This window comes from Halyomorpha halys, unplaced genomic scaffold (assembly GCF_000696795.3).
Source record: "Halyomorpha halys isolate HHAL.00 unplaced genomic scaffold, Hhal_1.1 Scaffold181.1, whole genome shotgun sequence".
Classification (NCBI taxonomy): Eukaryota; Metazoa; Arthropoda; class Insecta; order Hemiptera; family Pentatomidae; genus Halyomorpha; species Halyomorpha halys.
The window spans coordinates 98470-115951 of NW_027114494.1; the positions used below are offsets into that span (position 1 = coordinate 98470).

The 17482-nt window shown below is 31.9% G+C and overlaps 1 protein-coding gene across 1 annotated transcript in view; it reads right to left on the reverse strand.

The window, feature by feature from the left end:
* Window positions 1–2216: 2216 nt before the first annotated feature.
* Window positions 2217–17482, reverse strand: part of LOC106679174 (uncharacterized) — a 24132-nt gene continuing 8866 nt past the window's right edge. The window contains exon 2 of the mRNA XM_014418174.2: window positions 2217–7749. Within this exon, the coding sequence (XP_014273660.1) occupies window positions 2503–7653 (5151 nt within the window). The 5' untranslated portion in view covers window positions 7654–7749 and the 3' untranslated portion in view covers window positions 2217–2502. The remainder of the gene's footprint in view (window positions 7750–17482) is intronic.

Here is a 17482-nt window from a genome sequence, read left to right on the forward strand (position 1 = left end):
TAATTATTTCAATAAAATGTTTACATCAATATTTTGTATGTTATTATTTAATATAAATATTCTTTATGAGATCTATTGACCTTCACAATTTTTAATAGGTTTGGGTTTTGTATATCGAGGTGATTAGAACCAAAATCGAATAACGTACTTCTTGTTTTATTTATTTTTTCTCCATCTTGTTTTTATAATTTTATCTTGTATTATTGAATCCACATCCAGACATCTTATTTTTTAAATTGTTATTTGACTTTCCTATCGTGAACAATATGTGGTTAAGATGGCTGTTGAAAACTTCAATAATTCTATATAGATATTGTTATCTACAGTATAAAATTGTTTGTATTAGGTTTTTCATTTTATAATTACCAATTTGTTTGACACTAATGTAGTCAATTGCATAGTATAATTCTTAACTTGTATTTTTAAATAAATAGTATATAATTAAGTATTATTTTTTGTAAATTGTACTGTTTTTAGTTCATATTCTAATGTATACTGTTCATTATATTGTGAAAGCAAACTGGTTATTAGTTGTATTGTTTTATGCACCCTATCGATAAAATTAATTGTTTTTGTGTCTTGTATGTATGTTGTATTTTATTTTACTTTTTCAATATCTTCTTCCCAAATTCTCCCATAATATCTTCTTTATTTTATTTGAGAAAAACTTACCAATCTACAATTTTTTTTTTAATGTTTGGAGTCACCAAAGAAAACCTTTATTGGTGACAAAATGTTTTATTCATTTAAAGGTTTCTATACACTCGCCAAGCCATGGTGAACCCACATCAGCCAAGCCTTGGTGAACTCACGCATGCGGGAGCATGTTGATGGGTTCTTGGCTTGACTGGTACGAGTTCGCCTAAATTTGCTGCCGATCCATCGTCAGTCGGTTTTTGGACACATATCAAAGAGGGTTCGTGAGAGCACTTGTGTAGCATCTCCACCATTGTTCTTTGTTTAGCTGCAACTCAGAGGTGTTAGGTGATTGCAGGTCTTTATTAACATCATCATATTATTAGTCTTTATAATAAGTTTTATATTTACTCATTTATTTATATTTAATTTCATTAAATCTCCTTTCATATTCTAGAATATACCCTCTGAACTCTTAATGGAATGGCGAATAGGAGATTATACTCTCTAAACTCCTAATGGGATGATGAATAGGAGAATAAACCCTCTGAACTCTTAATGGGATGATGAATAGGAGAATATACCCTCTGAACTCTTAATGGGATGTGAATTGGAGAATATACCCTCTGAACTCTTAATGGGATGTGAATTGGAGAATATACCCTCTAGACTCTTAATGGGATGTGAATTGGAGAATATATCCTCTGAACTCTTAATGGGATGGTGAATAGGAGATTATACTCTCTAAACTCTTAATGGGATGGTGAATAGAAGATTATACTCTCTAAACTCCTAATGGGATGATGAATAGGAGAATATACCCTCTAAACTCTTAATGGGATGATCAGTAAGAGAATATAGAATATACCCTCCAAACTCTTAATATGATAATCAATAGGAAAATATAGAATATATCCTCCAAACTCTTAATGGGATGATCAGTAGGAGAATATAGAATATACCCTCCAAAATCTTAATCGGATGATGAATAGGAGAATATAGAATATACCCTCTAAACTCTTAATGGGATGATCAATAGGAAAATATACCCTCTAAACTCTTAATGGGACGATCAATAGGAGAATATAGAATATACCCTCCAAACTCTTAATAGGATGATCAGTAGGAGAATATAGAATATACCCTCTAAACTCTTAATGGGATGATCAACAGGAAAATATAGAATATACCCTCCAAACTCTTAATGGGATGATCAATAGGAAAATATAGAATATACCCTCTAAACTCTTTTATTCTTTTAAAAACTGATATTGATGCTTAAGTATATAATTATACCTTGGTACCAGCTTCCAAAATGTTTCATGTAATTTATTATTTAATTTCTTATACATAATTTGTAATTTCAAATGTCTATCTTTTGTACAAAATGAGTTGAATTGAATGACTAGTTTTTGAACAACATGAACACACTTAGAGTAAAATTAAATAGCAAAGAGATTAAAAAGCTATTGTAACCTCGTTTGCTAACATTTTGCTTAATCATTGTGAATAATTAACACTAATATAATAGTCCTCTTTGAGTTTGAGTACAGCAAAGAGAATTGGTGGAAAAATCTATATACAAATATAATTCAGTTTATTCATATAAAACCCATAACAAATTGTAATCTCTGTATTTTATTTATAAGTAAGTTTCCTTCATAACGCTTTACAAAACATTGTTTAAAATAAACACAATGAAGAAAAATACATTTAAATTATAATCTCATTATAAAAAGCAACTTCTAAAAAATATTCCAATTAAAATAGCATAGTTAAAATTGTTTTCCATTGTAACTCATATCCCTATTATTACAGAAACAGTAAATCAACATCCCCCTTATAATTAGGTTCACTCATGCTTTATCAGTCCTGAGTTATGTTAGCCAATATTTGCTGCTGCCGTTTCTCCATACTTCCCAGGATATCATGAGGATCTAAGCCCAGTTTTGTTGTCAGCTCCGCCATCTTCTTTTCCAGCTGTTCATGAGGTGATAGCAAATAATCCTCCAATGGTGGCTTATACTTGGAATCATTTAATTTCCTTACTAAGGTGTCCAACAGAAGCAATGTACTGTTCACATCTGAGGCGATTTTGTTCTCGTTAGAACCAGCCACATTTGATTTCGGTCCTAACATTTTATAACCGTTTGAAAAATCGGCTTTGGGATTGTGGAATTGATCGAGAACGGGCTTGGGTGTAGGGCTCACAATTTGCTTAAAGCAATCCTGGACGTAATCGAATGATTTGGAACAAATATCCGACAGAGACTGCATTACAGTCCCGAAGAGGCCTCTGGTTGAAAATTGGGACTGCTTATATTCGCTCCGTTTGGAAGAGTCCTTTGAGATAGCTAAATCCCTTTTGTGTCGCCGAGGATGTCCGCTAATAATATTGTTATAAGTTTGATCATATTCTTTATAACGATCTTCCATCGTCTTCGCTTTCCCAATGTTATCTTTCTCTGAATTTAAGGACACGACTTTATCATTAAATGTGAACTTGAGTGTATAGAAGACTGAAGGATCTTTGTAAAAGTCTTTAATAAGAAGAGCAGTTGGAAGATAAGCTGGTGTCTTGGAGTGGAAACCATTGGTCAATACTAGATCATCGTCGTGGCGCAAAAATCTATATTCGCCTAATATATGTTTCACAATTACTTCAGTATTAGGTTCGACATCATCTCTCCTGATCATTATTATCTCGTAACCGGAAAACTGCAAAGGTAATGGTGTATAATAATTCGAAGGATCGTAATTATTAACATCCACGTTATAATCGATAATTTTGCCGAATTTTTCTTTATAGCCTTGATCGCATTTGAGTACAACCGGAGCATTGTTGAGAAGGATGTGCAAACTTTTACACCAGGAATCCCATTTAGCAGGATTAGGGACATTTTTGAAGGTGATTGAGGTGATGTTATAGAAAGATTTGCTTTGACTTTCCAAAGTATACAAGTACACCACGAGCTTTTCTGAGTCGAAGATGTGTTTCATGAGCAACTCCTTACCCAAATCTTCTTTTATTTGTTGTGAGAGAGAGTGAAGATCCAACGTATTGGTGTAATCGCCATCTGCGCTGTAAATCTCTACCTCTGGAATGACAGGTGGATTAGGGCCTTTCAGGAAATCCCGACCCGAAGTGACAATGTAAGAGTTGTTGCCTTTATTGCCCGCCAGGTAGGTCTTGTAAGTTGGATCATTGTAGAGTACCTCATCTTTTTGCCCACTCCCAATAGATACTATAGCGTCTTCTTTATCTGCGTAAACGAACATTGAAATGCCGAAAGAAATAGAGATTGGTTTGTACTCTTTTATGATGTCCATAAAAGATTTGTCGCTCTTGAGAAGTGCATAAATACCATTGTGATGATACCTCAGTTCGACATCATCCTTTAAATACATCGCTATGTTGTCCATCCCTCCATTATTTTTTCCATAGCCGAGAATAGTCTCTAAATTAAAATTAGCTACTTTCCCACTGTTATCTTTAAAATACATTTTAATGTTTATGTCGTAATAATTATCTTTCTCATGTTGAAACTCGAACTTGACAATGTCAGACAATGTGCCATTTATGAAAAACTTGTGTTGTATTCGATTATTTTCTACAACTAAGGTTTTGTAGGGGGTACTTCTTTTAAGAGTGCATTTGATATTGGAGTGGACATCATTGACAAAATAAGAAAACTTTCCAGTTACCGCTTCATTAATGAGCAAAGTGTTGGGACCCAACACAATAACTTTATCATGATTGCATTCTCGCAATGAGTGATTTATGTGAATTTGATCTGGAGCATCAGCCCTGCCTCCCCTGGCGTCTACGTATTTAGTATAACAATCAGTGTATATATAGTCAACCTGATTTTCTCTTCCTATTACCGAATCGATGCCAAATAAATGCAGGTTTCGCTCACGGTATTCGTGGGTTGTAAGGTTAGTTGCCTGATATATTGTTGTGTTTCCTATGGGTGATTCAGTAAACTTAATGACAACAGCTTCATTGTCTTTGGTGGTTATTGCTCTAAAATCTAGCATATTGCTACCTTCACTCCCGTCAAGGATCCCCTCTGGAAAGTTATCAAATGTTATGCCTTCTTCGAGTATAAAGACATCATTTTTATTTCCACCCGACATTTCGAACTTTCCTTTCGTGACACGAAAGATGTTGGGGCTGTCTCTTAATCCAATTACTGATTCTCCTCCTTCTCCTAAATTAAACAGAGTATAATCCTTTTTTTTTGGTGTCAAATCCGCAACTCCAATTGCATTCGTACATTTTGAAATAACATTTCTGGGAGCAGTTTCCCAGTCCCCTTCGGGGGCACAAAATATCTTTCCGCCTTCTGGATCATCCGGCCTAGTCCTGTCCCATCTTAAAGTACCATAGTAAAGCCGGAATCGGCTGTGTTCCGCAATCTGAGGTTTGTCCCCCACCGAAACTACACTCGGAACAACGATTCGTTGGATATCTGGGCTGTTTTTTATCGCTTCGAGAGCTTGTTTGGCAACTTGGTTATTGGCTGCTTTTATCTTTGCTAAATTCTCAACATTAAACTTTGCTAAACCGAATGTGAAGAAAGTTGCAGCTCCGATTTCCCACCTTTCTCCAGTCGTCAAGTGGATGATATCGTTTAGTTTTTGAACTTTGCTGACGGCGAAGTAAATTTCTGTTCCAACCATCACTACGGCTCCAATTGCCACTCCTATGGGTCCAGTCACTGCAGAAATTTCTCCAATTACCCCAGCTATCTCTAACAGTGATATCCCGATGTCTACTGCATCTACAATCAATAGAACACTGTCACCTACAATTCCGACTATGGCATCACTGTCACCCGCTTTTAGTGCCTTGATCTGATTGTAGAGATCCAAGGCAACGAGAGGAGAGAGGAACCGACTGATGAATGGGGACGCATACTTTAAGCTGGCTCCAAGCATCACTTTCCCTTCCTCAGCGTATTTTACACCTTTAACCAAAGAAGCTGCGGATATTCTAGATAAGGCATAGTTTCCAGCCATAAAGCCGACATTTATGGCCAAACCTTCAAAGTTTCCTTTTAAAAGATCTGCTAAAATGCTTCTTGCAAACATTCCATAATTGACCGCGGTAGAGATCTCGTGAACTTTGGTGAAATATTTGAGAACTTTATGATTGTTAATGATATGGGTGACTTCAGTCACTTTTGGTCCACTGATCTTACTGGTGTGATCTTCAACAGAATTTAAAACCTGATCTGTAAATTCTATCAGCTGTATACGTTCTTCTGGATCTCTGATTGTTCTTATGTAATCTACAAACTTTTCACTATTAATTTTAACTTTCAGAGGATCTCTATTCTCAACTTTCTCTTCATTGAATTCTTCAATCTGTTCCCAATTTAACAGACATTTCGGTGCTTGCCTCTTCTTTGCTGATCCAGATGGAGGGCAATTTTTAAACGATATAGGCTCTTGACTAGTAGTTTGGTGTAATCCTTGATCTATTTCAGATTCTGATAAATGACTTGTAATAGCTAAAGCGAGGAACAAATTCCTTACCCCAGGGCCATCCTCTGTCCGATATCTTGTCAGAAATCCGTCTAAGTATTTTCCTGGATTTTTTTGTAATTCCTTGAGTTGTTGTTCAACTAAGGGATTATTTTTTAGATAGTTTGATAGAAGTTTAGATTTTAGAAACTGTTTTCTAGTTTTTTCAATAACGACATCATCTTTTACGAAGTCTTCACTTTTTAATTGGTTGTTAAAGAAGTTTTCATCAATAAACCTTAGGATACTCACTTTATTAGTGTTGTACTCTTCAAAAAAGAATTCTCTGCTGGCTTTGAGTTGTTTATTTTCGATCCTTAGAACTCTTAGTACAATACCAAGAGACATTTCTATTTTGAGCCGTTGGGTAAAAGGAGAAGAGTAGCTCGACAGAGCTTTCGTAATTAATTCTCCACCTTTTTCCACAAAAACTGGTTTTGATAGCTGTTGATCTAACTCTCTACAGATAGGTAGGTCTAGCTCGTTAAAATCTTTTTTGATCGATGTTTCTATGATTTTCAATAATTCTCCTGAATTTTTCAAATCATCTAAACTATCGAAATTAATTAAAGGATGCATTATTTTAACATCCTCAAAATACCCAAGAAAAGAAGGATCGTTTATTTCCTGATATGCTTGTGTGTTCCTGGTGATGATATAGGCTTTGTTTTCCTTAGCGTGAAGATAGATCAGGAGGTCGAAAAAATCGAACTCCTCGTCTGCCATTGTCAAACGGTCTGCAATTGCTTCTACCGGATCAGGCTGAAAAGGAATTTTATCGACGTCACGATATTTGTGTATACTCCCGTACAATGAACTGAGTGCTTTGGTCCTTGGCTCATAGTCCAAACCCAGAACCTTGCAGGCTTCTCCCATGGGTTGGTCCCACTTCTGATTTTTATGGAGAACGTCGGCGATAAAATGTTTGTTCCAATTAGTTCTTTCTGTGATGTATTGTTTCCTTCCCTCGTCTGCGTTCTTCAAGAAGTCTATAAGTTGGATTAATGTTGCTTGTTTGTTGTTCTTGAGGAAGTCTTTCATCATTGTTTTGATAATGTTCCCAGTTTTTATTTCTGATTTTTTAGGATAACCTATTCCTTCCTCCAGAACTACATTATCGACCTTAGTTTCGATTGGAATAGATTTTACAACTTTATTAAAAATATCCAAAAAAAGTTCATCTCCTTTAGCATCAGAAGTGATTTTTGATGAGACGCTTCGCCCTGCTTCATTGTAGACGAAACTCGGGACGTATATTACATACTTAGCCGAACTGTTTTTCATCTCTAAAAGCCTCTTCATAAAATTAGTCACGCTCCGGAAGGCTTCTCGTTCATTGGGGTTCAGTGTTTCCTTAATGAAATCATCATTAAATGCTTTCCACAAATCTTCGAAAGACTTTCCAGTTTTTTTCTGAAGTCGAGTGAGTATTAACCTTAGATCGGCCCACATGTTGGTATCGAGGACAAGAGGAATTTCAGCCATGATCGTTCGAATCTGAGAAATCACTCTGTTGAATCTTTTCGGAGAAAAGGAGTTTTTTTATTGAAGGAAGATTATTCAACCCTTAGATCTGCCTCCCTGTAAAACCAAAATAAATATTAGAATTTTTTAACTTGATGATCTCAAATTAAATTTTATTAATCCATAAATCTAAGAAAAAAGACACTTTTGTCCATTTTTTACCAATAGAGCACTATTCCATGTTTTCATTTAATTACTTTCATATATCCAACTGTAAGGATTGTTTCATGCTTTTTTAGAAAAACTTTAATTTTTTCATAACTTTTGCCTGTAAAGGTAGAGAGAGTTACAAGACATTCCTGTAATTGAACAACAAGATTAGTGAACGATAAACTAAGGCAATTGTAATTGGACAACTCAACTTATCGTTCACTAAGGCAATTGTAATTTGGAATACTTCTTATATTGAGTTAAGTATTCAATAGTTAACTACAAATTAGTCCAGAAAAGAAATGATTTTCCAAAAATAGTCACGACCAAGTAGTTTGCGTTTTTGCAGTTACAGAATATAATGAAAGATATATATATGTAAATTGGAATGAGCAATTAATATGTTGAGATGAAATGATAATTAATCTATAAATATTTTGTCAAAATCAGTTTCAAATAAGCTATATTATTATTAAATTATGAATATGGTGAGGGTTCTGGTCAAAAGAGAAACAAAAATAGTTGTCAACTATTTATATATATACTGGTAATGGTGGGGGGACTCAAGTACGCCAAGTGGGCCTACGTTTTGGCAATTTATTTATATACAAATATTTTATATATTATTATAAAATAATAATAATATATTTATATATACAATATATTATTATTACTTTGATAATAATGATTAAATTTAATGAATAGGGAGATATTTTTCTCATTTTCGTACTTTTTATTACTGTATTTTGTTGAATGCATGATGATGACATTTGAATTAATGATTTAATAGTAGTTTATTTATTGGCCTGGAAAAGTAATGTTAAATGTATATAAAATGTTTTAAGATTATTTTTTAGTTGATAATTTTTATTTGTCTTTATTTTATTTATTTTTTTTATTACATTTTTAACATAATATTATTTATTTTCTTCTATTAAATTTTTACTAACTGTAATAAAATAATAATAATTATGCAAGTATTAAAATGGTGTTACTCCTTTCAATAATTTAGGGGAATTGTATCTATTTTATGCAATTATTTATTGAGATTGAATATTTTGGGGGGATTTTATCTTTTGTAAGTTGTTACAACAGAGTTTATTTATTTTTTATGAATCAATATGTTTTCTTTATAATGGATTGGTTTATTTGAGTTTTATTACTAATTTGTGGGTCTACTTTGATTCATTTTTATCTCTTTTGAGTAAATACATTAAAAGGCTTTGAAGTTAATAAAATAACACTGTATAAATTGGCAACCCTGCTAGCATATATATTATTTGGGATAGTGATAATAATTTTGAGATCTAATAAAATTAAAATGAATAATGAGAAAATTGATCTTGACAAAATACATAAATATTGTATGGATTCACCTCATGATAAATATTGTATGGATTCACCTCATTATAAATATTGTATGGATTCACCTCATTATAAATATAGTATGGATTCACCTCCATAAATATAAATATTGTATGGATTCACCTCATGATAAATATATTATGGATTCACCTCATTATAACTATTGTATGGATTCACCTCAGTATAAATATAGTATGGATTCACCTCATGATAAATATAAAATGGATTCACCTCATTATAAATATAGTATGGATTCACCTCATGATAAATATATTATGGATTCACCTCATTATAACTATTGTATGGATTCACCTCATTATATATATAGTATGGATTCACCTCATTATATATATAGTATGGATTCACCTCATTATAAATATAATATGGATTCACCTCATTATAAATATTGTATGGATTCACCTCATTGTAAATATAGTATGGATTCACCTCATTATAAATATAGTATGGATTCACCTCAGTATAAATATAGTATGGATTCACCTCATTATAAATATATTATGGATTCACCTCATTATAAATATAATATGATGTTTTTATAAAATAGTCTTGCCAAATAAATTACATTTTTATCAACTATTAGATTTACAACTGTAGGTATATGAGTATTTAAAGTATAGTCTATAATAAACTTAAAATGGTATTACTCTTTCTTTGAATATTTTAGGGGAAATTTATTTAATTAATGAAATAATTTTTTGAGATTTCATTTAGTTTCGTTTTTATTTATGAATTTTCTTTAATTCTTTTTTATCTCTTTTGACTCAAAAGACTTTGTATTTCGATTTATAAAATTTATTAGTTTTAAAAAGAAGTTTGAGTTGGTTTTGTTATGTAGTAATTGTTTGTAGATCCTGCAAATTAAATTAAATGAGTCTACCAAGTGTAGGAATGTATAAATAAAAAAATCCGTAATACTATGGAGTCAAAAATCATATTTCTTTTTTTGAGTTAAAATACTCAAATAAAAACCATGAAATAGCTTTATTTTACTTCTCTACTTTGAATAAAATGCAAATATATTTATTATGAATGTCAATATGGTAACTTAGTTGTCAATGAAAAAAAAAGATTATACATGTACAGTCAGAAATAAAAAATAAATCAAAGCAGGTAAAAATAGAATAAATAAATAAAAATCTATACTAAGGCTTTTTAAAAAATCAGGGACACTTCAAATTTTATCAAATGTTCTTTGAACTCTGTAATTGTCATGCTTTAAACTGGTAGAAATTTGACCTTTTTTAATGAAACCTTTATTTAAAATAATGTAATTTATTTGAAAATCATATTTAAAAGTATTTTTAAAAAATGAAAGACTTTATTATTATAATTGAAATTTTTTATAATCCATGGGCGCCGATAAATAGGTTTTATGCCTTTAAACAAGACCAAACAAACAACTTTAGTATTATTGCCAAAATTATATTTCAATTAAAATGGTATCAATCTAAATGTATATAATTATTGTCACTAAAAAATGATATGCTTAGTTTGTTTATTATTAGTTTGTTAAAGTGTGATGTAAAAATTCAGTTTTTATTGTATAGATGTTGCACTGTGGCAAACTGTGAATATATGGATTGTATCACAAGGCGGTATGTAACAGTGTGGAAGGATGCCTAGCACTGTTGTGTGTGTAGTTGTGTTGTTAGTTCTCACTACACTAAGAACATTTTGTGTTACTTAACCTTAACTAATAAAATAGTGGGAACAATAAAACATTTTATTTGTTGTCACCACCATCGCATTCATCAGTTTAATATATAAATTTTCTCTATTTTCAACTCCTTTATGTGAGGTTGTTGTTTGTTACCATAGTTTAGTTTCACCTATTCTTGTAATAAAATGATAGAATCTATACTGTTGTATTGAACTCATTATTAATACTCTCTTTTATTATTTTTAGTATTTATTAAAGTTTCTTTTATATCAGATTTTTTATTATTGTTTAAATAAAATAAATTTAATCCAATTTAAGTATCAAAAATATCTTCGGCCACCCTAGAGAACAATCTTAAATACAAATTTAGAGCCACATCTTTATGGAAAACAAAACTTTATGTAGAGTATTCTATTAATTTAACTTTTAGAGGATCTCTTTTCTGAACTTTCTCTTCATTGAATTCTTCAATCTGTTCCAAATTCAACAAACATTTCGGTGCTTGCCTCTTCTTTGCTGGTTCAGATGGAGGACAACTTTTAAACTATATGGACTCTTGACTAGGCATTCGATGTAATTCTTCATCTATTTCAGATTCTGATAAATGACTGCAATTGCTAAAGCAGGAAATAAATCCCTTACCCCGTGACCAGCCTCTTCTTTGCTGGTTCAGATGGAGGACAACTTTTAAACTATATGGACTCTTGACTAGGCATTCGATGTAATTCTTCATTCACTCCAGGATTTTTTTTTCAGAAAGTTCGATGAAAGTTTAGATTTTATAAAGTACTTTCTAGTTTTTTCGATAACAACGTCACCTTTTACGAAATCTTCACTTTTTATTTCGTTGTTATAAAATTTGTCATCAATAAACTTTTTAAGATACTCTCTTTATTGCCCATTCGTAGAAGACCCAGAGAGATATCTATTTTCATTTTATTAACTCCTCCTTTGTCCTCTGAAAGTGGTTTCGTTAACTTTGTATTTAATTCTCTACAGATCAGTTGATCTAGTTCGTCAAAATATTTTTTGATCGATCTGTCGTTAATGTCATTCAAATCTCCTGAGTTATCCAACTCTATAAAAAATAATTAAAGGATGCATTATTTTTTTCACAATCTTGAAATATTCAAGAAAAGAAGAATTGTTTATTTCCTAGTATGCTTGAGGGTTTCTTGTTATGATATGGGCATTATTTTTGCTTTGCGTATCGATAAATCGCCAGGTCGAAAAATTATCAACTGTTCTTCAATTAATTTGATTGACATCACGATATTTTGTATTCTGCCATACAATGAACTGAGTGCCTTGGTCTTTGGCTCATTGGTCGAAACCTAGAACCTTCGACACTTCTCCCATGGATTGATACCACTTCTGATTTTCATGGAGTACATCAGTGATTCGATTCTTTACCCGTTTAATTCTGACTTGAACTTTTATATCATGAGATGAGTTACAATCCTGAAATTTTCTCTTTCATCCATGTTCAGTGTTTCCTTCATAAAATCATCATTAAATGCACTCCACAGCTCTTTAAAAGACTTTCCAGTTTTTTTGAGTGAGTATTAACCGTAGATCGGCCGACATGTTGGTATAAGAAGAATTTTAGCCATGACTACTCGATTCTGAGAAATTAATCTACTGAATCTTCTTAAATTCCTTTTTTATTGCATATTCTTCAATCCTCAGATCAGAATCCCTGTAAAACCAAAATAAATATCAGAAATTATACAGAATGATGACCTTAAATCTAATTGGATATATCTGTACATTTTTGGTAAGGACGCCGGATGTCCTTTTTTGTTAAAGTGAGATGTAAAAATTCATTTTTTATTGTATTGGTTGTGTTTTTTGTTCTCACTACAGTACGAACGTTTAATGTTATTTAACCGTAATTAATAAAACAGTAAAAACATTTTATTTGTGCCCAGCACCCCCGCGCTCAACAATTTAGACCCATTTAGACTATTATACTTTTTTTTTTAAAACTGCTTTTGACAATAGTATACTCTTATCTCTTCAAATTGTTCGCCTGTATATAAACAAGCTTGTAATACAGTGTCTTCTACCCTCGACATACAAATATAAAATGTAAACTTATCACTATGACTAAAATGTTTGTAGAAGTTTATGTATGTATGTATGACATTGCTGTAACTCTAGAACTTCGTCAATTTCTATTTTGCTTGCTATCTCTATTTTGCAGTATTACACATTTTTAATTCATTTACCTCTAATTAATGATTAGCGGTTTTACCATTAAACACCTTGCATGTTCAAACCTCAGGACTACGGGATCTCTAAGAATATTCAGTATTTTCTATATTCAGTATTTCTTCTATATTCTTTTATTTTCAAACTTTTTATTGATTACAATTTATCATGAATTTTGGACAAAAATGTGTAGAGCTATTTCTACAAAAAACGAGTCAGTCTATATTGGCATTAAAACCATGGCTGAACACCAAAAGTTATTGTTTATAAAGGCTTAGGACTTATTTGATGAAATTCTTTGAAATGAGGGCAAATTACTTCCCTTTTTAGGAAAAGTAAAGCCACGTTTCTTTTGCTCCTGATGAGTACCTCATTTTGAAAACAAGATTTAAAAAGAAACTATCTCATTTAATAATATTTAATTTTAAATTCACACAGGAGATTTACCATCATATTGATCATCAATTATATAACAATGATGTAATATCTAACCTTGGAGCAAGGAGTATAATAGAGATGGTAAGATGGTTGGGGGTGCGGTCTATGAAAAACACAAATAAGTTCGATTAACCTATTTTTAATGTCCCAACGTTTCGGCTAGAGTTTCTAGGCTTCTTCAGGGCTAAGAACAGAACAAGATAACAACCACAGTAAGTATAGAAAATAAAAAAGAAAGTAGAAAAAGTATAAACAGAATAACATAAAATGAGTAAGTTTACTAAATAGAATTGGTGGAATGAAGTGATGAGAGAGGAGGGAAGTAGAATGTGTACATGGGTGGTTGAGGGGGTGGGCGGGATAACATAATTAAGGAAATGAAATAAGGAAATTTTCCTTACCCACGTTATCAGTTATGTTCACTATATTTTTATTGGTGTTTTCAAAAAAAAAATTTTTTTTCCTATTCATTTCTTAATGGTATACTTTGCTTATATTTTGCCTCTTTATCAATTATTAGTGTTACATATATTTTCTTCCTCTCAATTTTCTTTTTTTCTTACCTTATTTCCATTTTTAAATTATTAATAACTAACATGTTCATACTTCTTTGCATTATATAACTTCATTTGTATTTCATTCCCTTAATTATGTTATTTTACCAACTTTTTCAATTACCTATGTATACATTTTATTTCCCGCTTCTCTCATCACTTCATTCTATTAATTCTATTTTGTAAAATTATTCATTTTATGTTATTCTGTTTCTTTTTCTACTTTCTTTTTTATTTTCTTATTTATTACTTATTTATTTCTTATTTATTACTTACTGTGGTTGTTATCTTGTTCTGTTCTTAGCCCTGAAGAAGCCTAGAAACTCTAGCCGAAACGTTGGGACATTAAAAATAGGTTAATCGAACTTATTTGTGTTTTTCATAGACCGCACCCCCAACCATCTTCTCCACGTTCATCATCCACGGTCAACTATCTCTCATAATTATGGAAAAAAGTCATATTTACAATTAAATGGACGCTTTAATTCCTATTTGCATCAATGTAAACCTGGGGAATCCCCCCCCCCCATAAATTCTATACTTTTCTTCTGAGTTATAGTTTCGAACCTCTTTGTAATAGTGAAAGAGGCAGTTGATTTCTGCCAAGTCGAAGAACCCAGTGAAGTACAAACTGAATGTGTTGTGTTTGACAAAATCTTTTCTTGTTATTTTAGATTAAAGTGCATGTTCCATGGTGCAAGGTGTAAAACAGTGTTTTAGGAAACCCAATGCTTTGCCTAACGTGATTGGAGATTGGAGGTCGGAGATTGGATTCAGAAAATCACAAAATTGACTCCAATGGAAGATTAGGGTTCCTCCTGAATTTGATTTCTTAATTTAATTTCTAGCCAAGGAAAATAATCTAATTGGTTTCAAGTATGTATATTAACGCACAAAGCTTGAAGATGAAAACATTTCCCTGGTACTGAATGAAGTAGCAACTAAAGGCATTCTTGTAATTTAACACCTTTTTACTTTTAAATGCCAATAAGGAAAAGCTTTAACCAAATTTTCTAAAATTTCCTGTTTCCCTTAACAAGCTGAAAACTGCTGCCCACAGATGTAAGCTTGCCTTCATTAATTCAGACATCTAACAGGATCAATTGAATCGATTCCCAGAAGGTAATATACATTTTTATTAGAATCTTATCTCAGATACTTCATTTTTGAATATTGAATTGTTGTGTTAACACAGTTTTTTTGTTATACTTTATACCTATTTTTTGTGCTTAAGCGTTTTCTGAGATAAATTCAATTAATACTTTTTATAAAGGGCTTTTATTGATAGATTGCTTAAAAAAGGTGGAAGTTTAACTTTAGATGGCACAGTAGATATCATCTACTACGTATCTTCAACAAAAAATAACTTCTCAACATGGACAGTGGATGTCTTTGGACTTAAGATGTGCGATATTTCACCAACAGATCTACTATAACTAATCGATTTTCCTATATTCCAATAAGGTAATCAGAAATATTTTAATTGATCATAAGTGTGGGAAGACTTATGGACTGTGGGAGTTTTCTTTTGTTGTTCTGCATTACTTTGGAATTGCATGTACATTTAAAAAATAAGGTAAATATAAACAAACTTATATAAATTTAGTCTAAGTTAGTAGAAAGCAGAATGAGTATTTTGCGATATTTTTTTAATTTAGCTCAGTCCTCTGAACAAAACAGACTTCATTATAAGTCTTCGGTATTTGTTTTGATGACAGGAGGCCACAAGCACTGTTGGCAGAGAAACACTGAACTAAAACTTTTCTTATCATTTTAAGTTTACAATAAAAAAAATAATATTAAGGTTGCTACAATAAGAATGAAATTAGAAGTGATAGGTAGTTTAATCATTCAAGAATATTTTTTTATTATTTATTGAAATTTATAACTGTATAAAAAAATGTGATAAATGTTTCAGAACCCATGATAATTTTGAAAAGAAACCGTCCAGTAGTATCCTATACTTCAATCATTGCTTTAAATTAGAAGATCCCTTGGACTTTTCAGATGCCTCAGAGGATTATCAGGTATCCTTAAGGACGAGATATTAAGAACTAATGGGTTTGAGTGAGTAAGGATTTTGAAATGAAAGGAGGTATATTTATTACCAACCCGAAGGTTACGAGATCGAGTCCCCGCCCCTACCCGGAATTTTTTCAAGCATATAAATATGCAACACTCACTCACAACCTCCAGCCGGGGATTTGTGAGGCCCGTACGCCAATGGGAGGCGCTTACAAAAATAGGCGTGGGAGTGACGAACCTACCCTATAAAAACCTCGTCATGAGACGCGTGATGTAATTCCTACGTACATCGTGCGAGGCCTTGGACCTCCAATGGTTTGTCGCGCCAATAATAATAATATTTATTTGGACCAAATCTGCATTGAATGGGATGTTTAGGTCTTTATAGATGAATTTATTTGTGACATAATTATGACCATCAAGGATTTCATGGAGCATTTTGGTTTATGGATACAGAAGGAATTTGATGGTTTGGTGGAGCCAACCATTTGACCCATCAAATCAAAATCTACGAGCAGTTATTCTGCTTCAAGGTTTATTTGTTGTTGGGTGAAGAATTTATCCCCGATTCAATGGGAATAAAACAATTGGACTTTGCAGTTAAAACAGTAATTACTGAAAAAATTATATACAAGTGGCATAATACGCAAGCAAAAGGTAAGAATGTAATTAAATTTTAAATTTTAATGTGCTGTCATTCATATTAATGATAATCATTTTAAGTATGGAGCACATGTTTCAGCATGATTAACATGTTAGTACCTTTTGTAATGTTTAATAATAAACTTTATTTCTCATTATAAAAATGCCGAACATAATCACATTATCTAGTAACAAGAACCTTCACACAGTTTCACAGTAAATAATTAATTCTTGGAAGAAGTATACTGGAAGGATATGCATCCTACATGCAAGTATGCTGGAGGTGAGGGGGGAGGGAATTTATGGAAGAAACCAAGCTTGGGGGGGGGGGAGGCTTGGTGCGCCATATTTAACAGTTGATAGTGGCTGCTACACGCTATATGCCAGAAATGGTTAGGCAGGGGAAAAAAGTCGAGAGTTACTATAGAGCATGCTCATATTTTTTTGATATTGATTTTTTTTTTTTTTTTATTACTACTAATTCTCTGTCACTTTTTTGTTGATACATTAAATATTATTTAAAAAAATGTTTACTGGTTTTATTTTTTTTAATAAACAAAGTAAAACCTTTCTCTATCATATCAGAAAAAAATATTTATTTGAATCAAACTTTATATTTTGATGTTTTCCTTAAAATAAATCAATTGTTTATTCCTTTACGCTAATGATGGAAACATAAAGCAATATCATCCTTATCATCCTACCTAAAGCAATATCATCC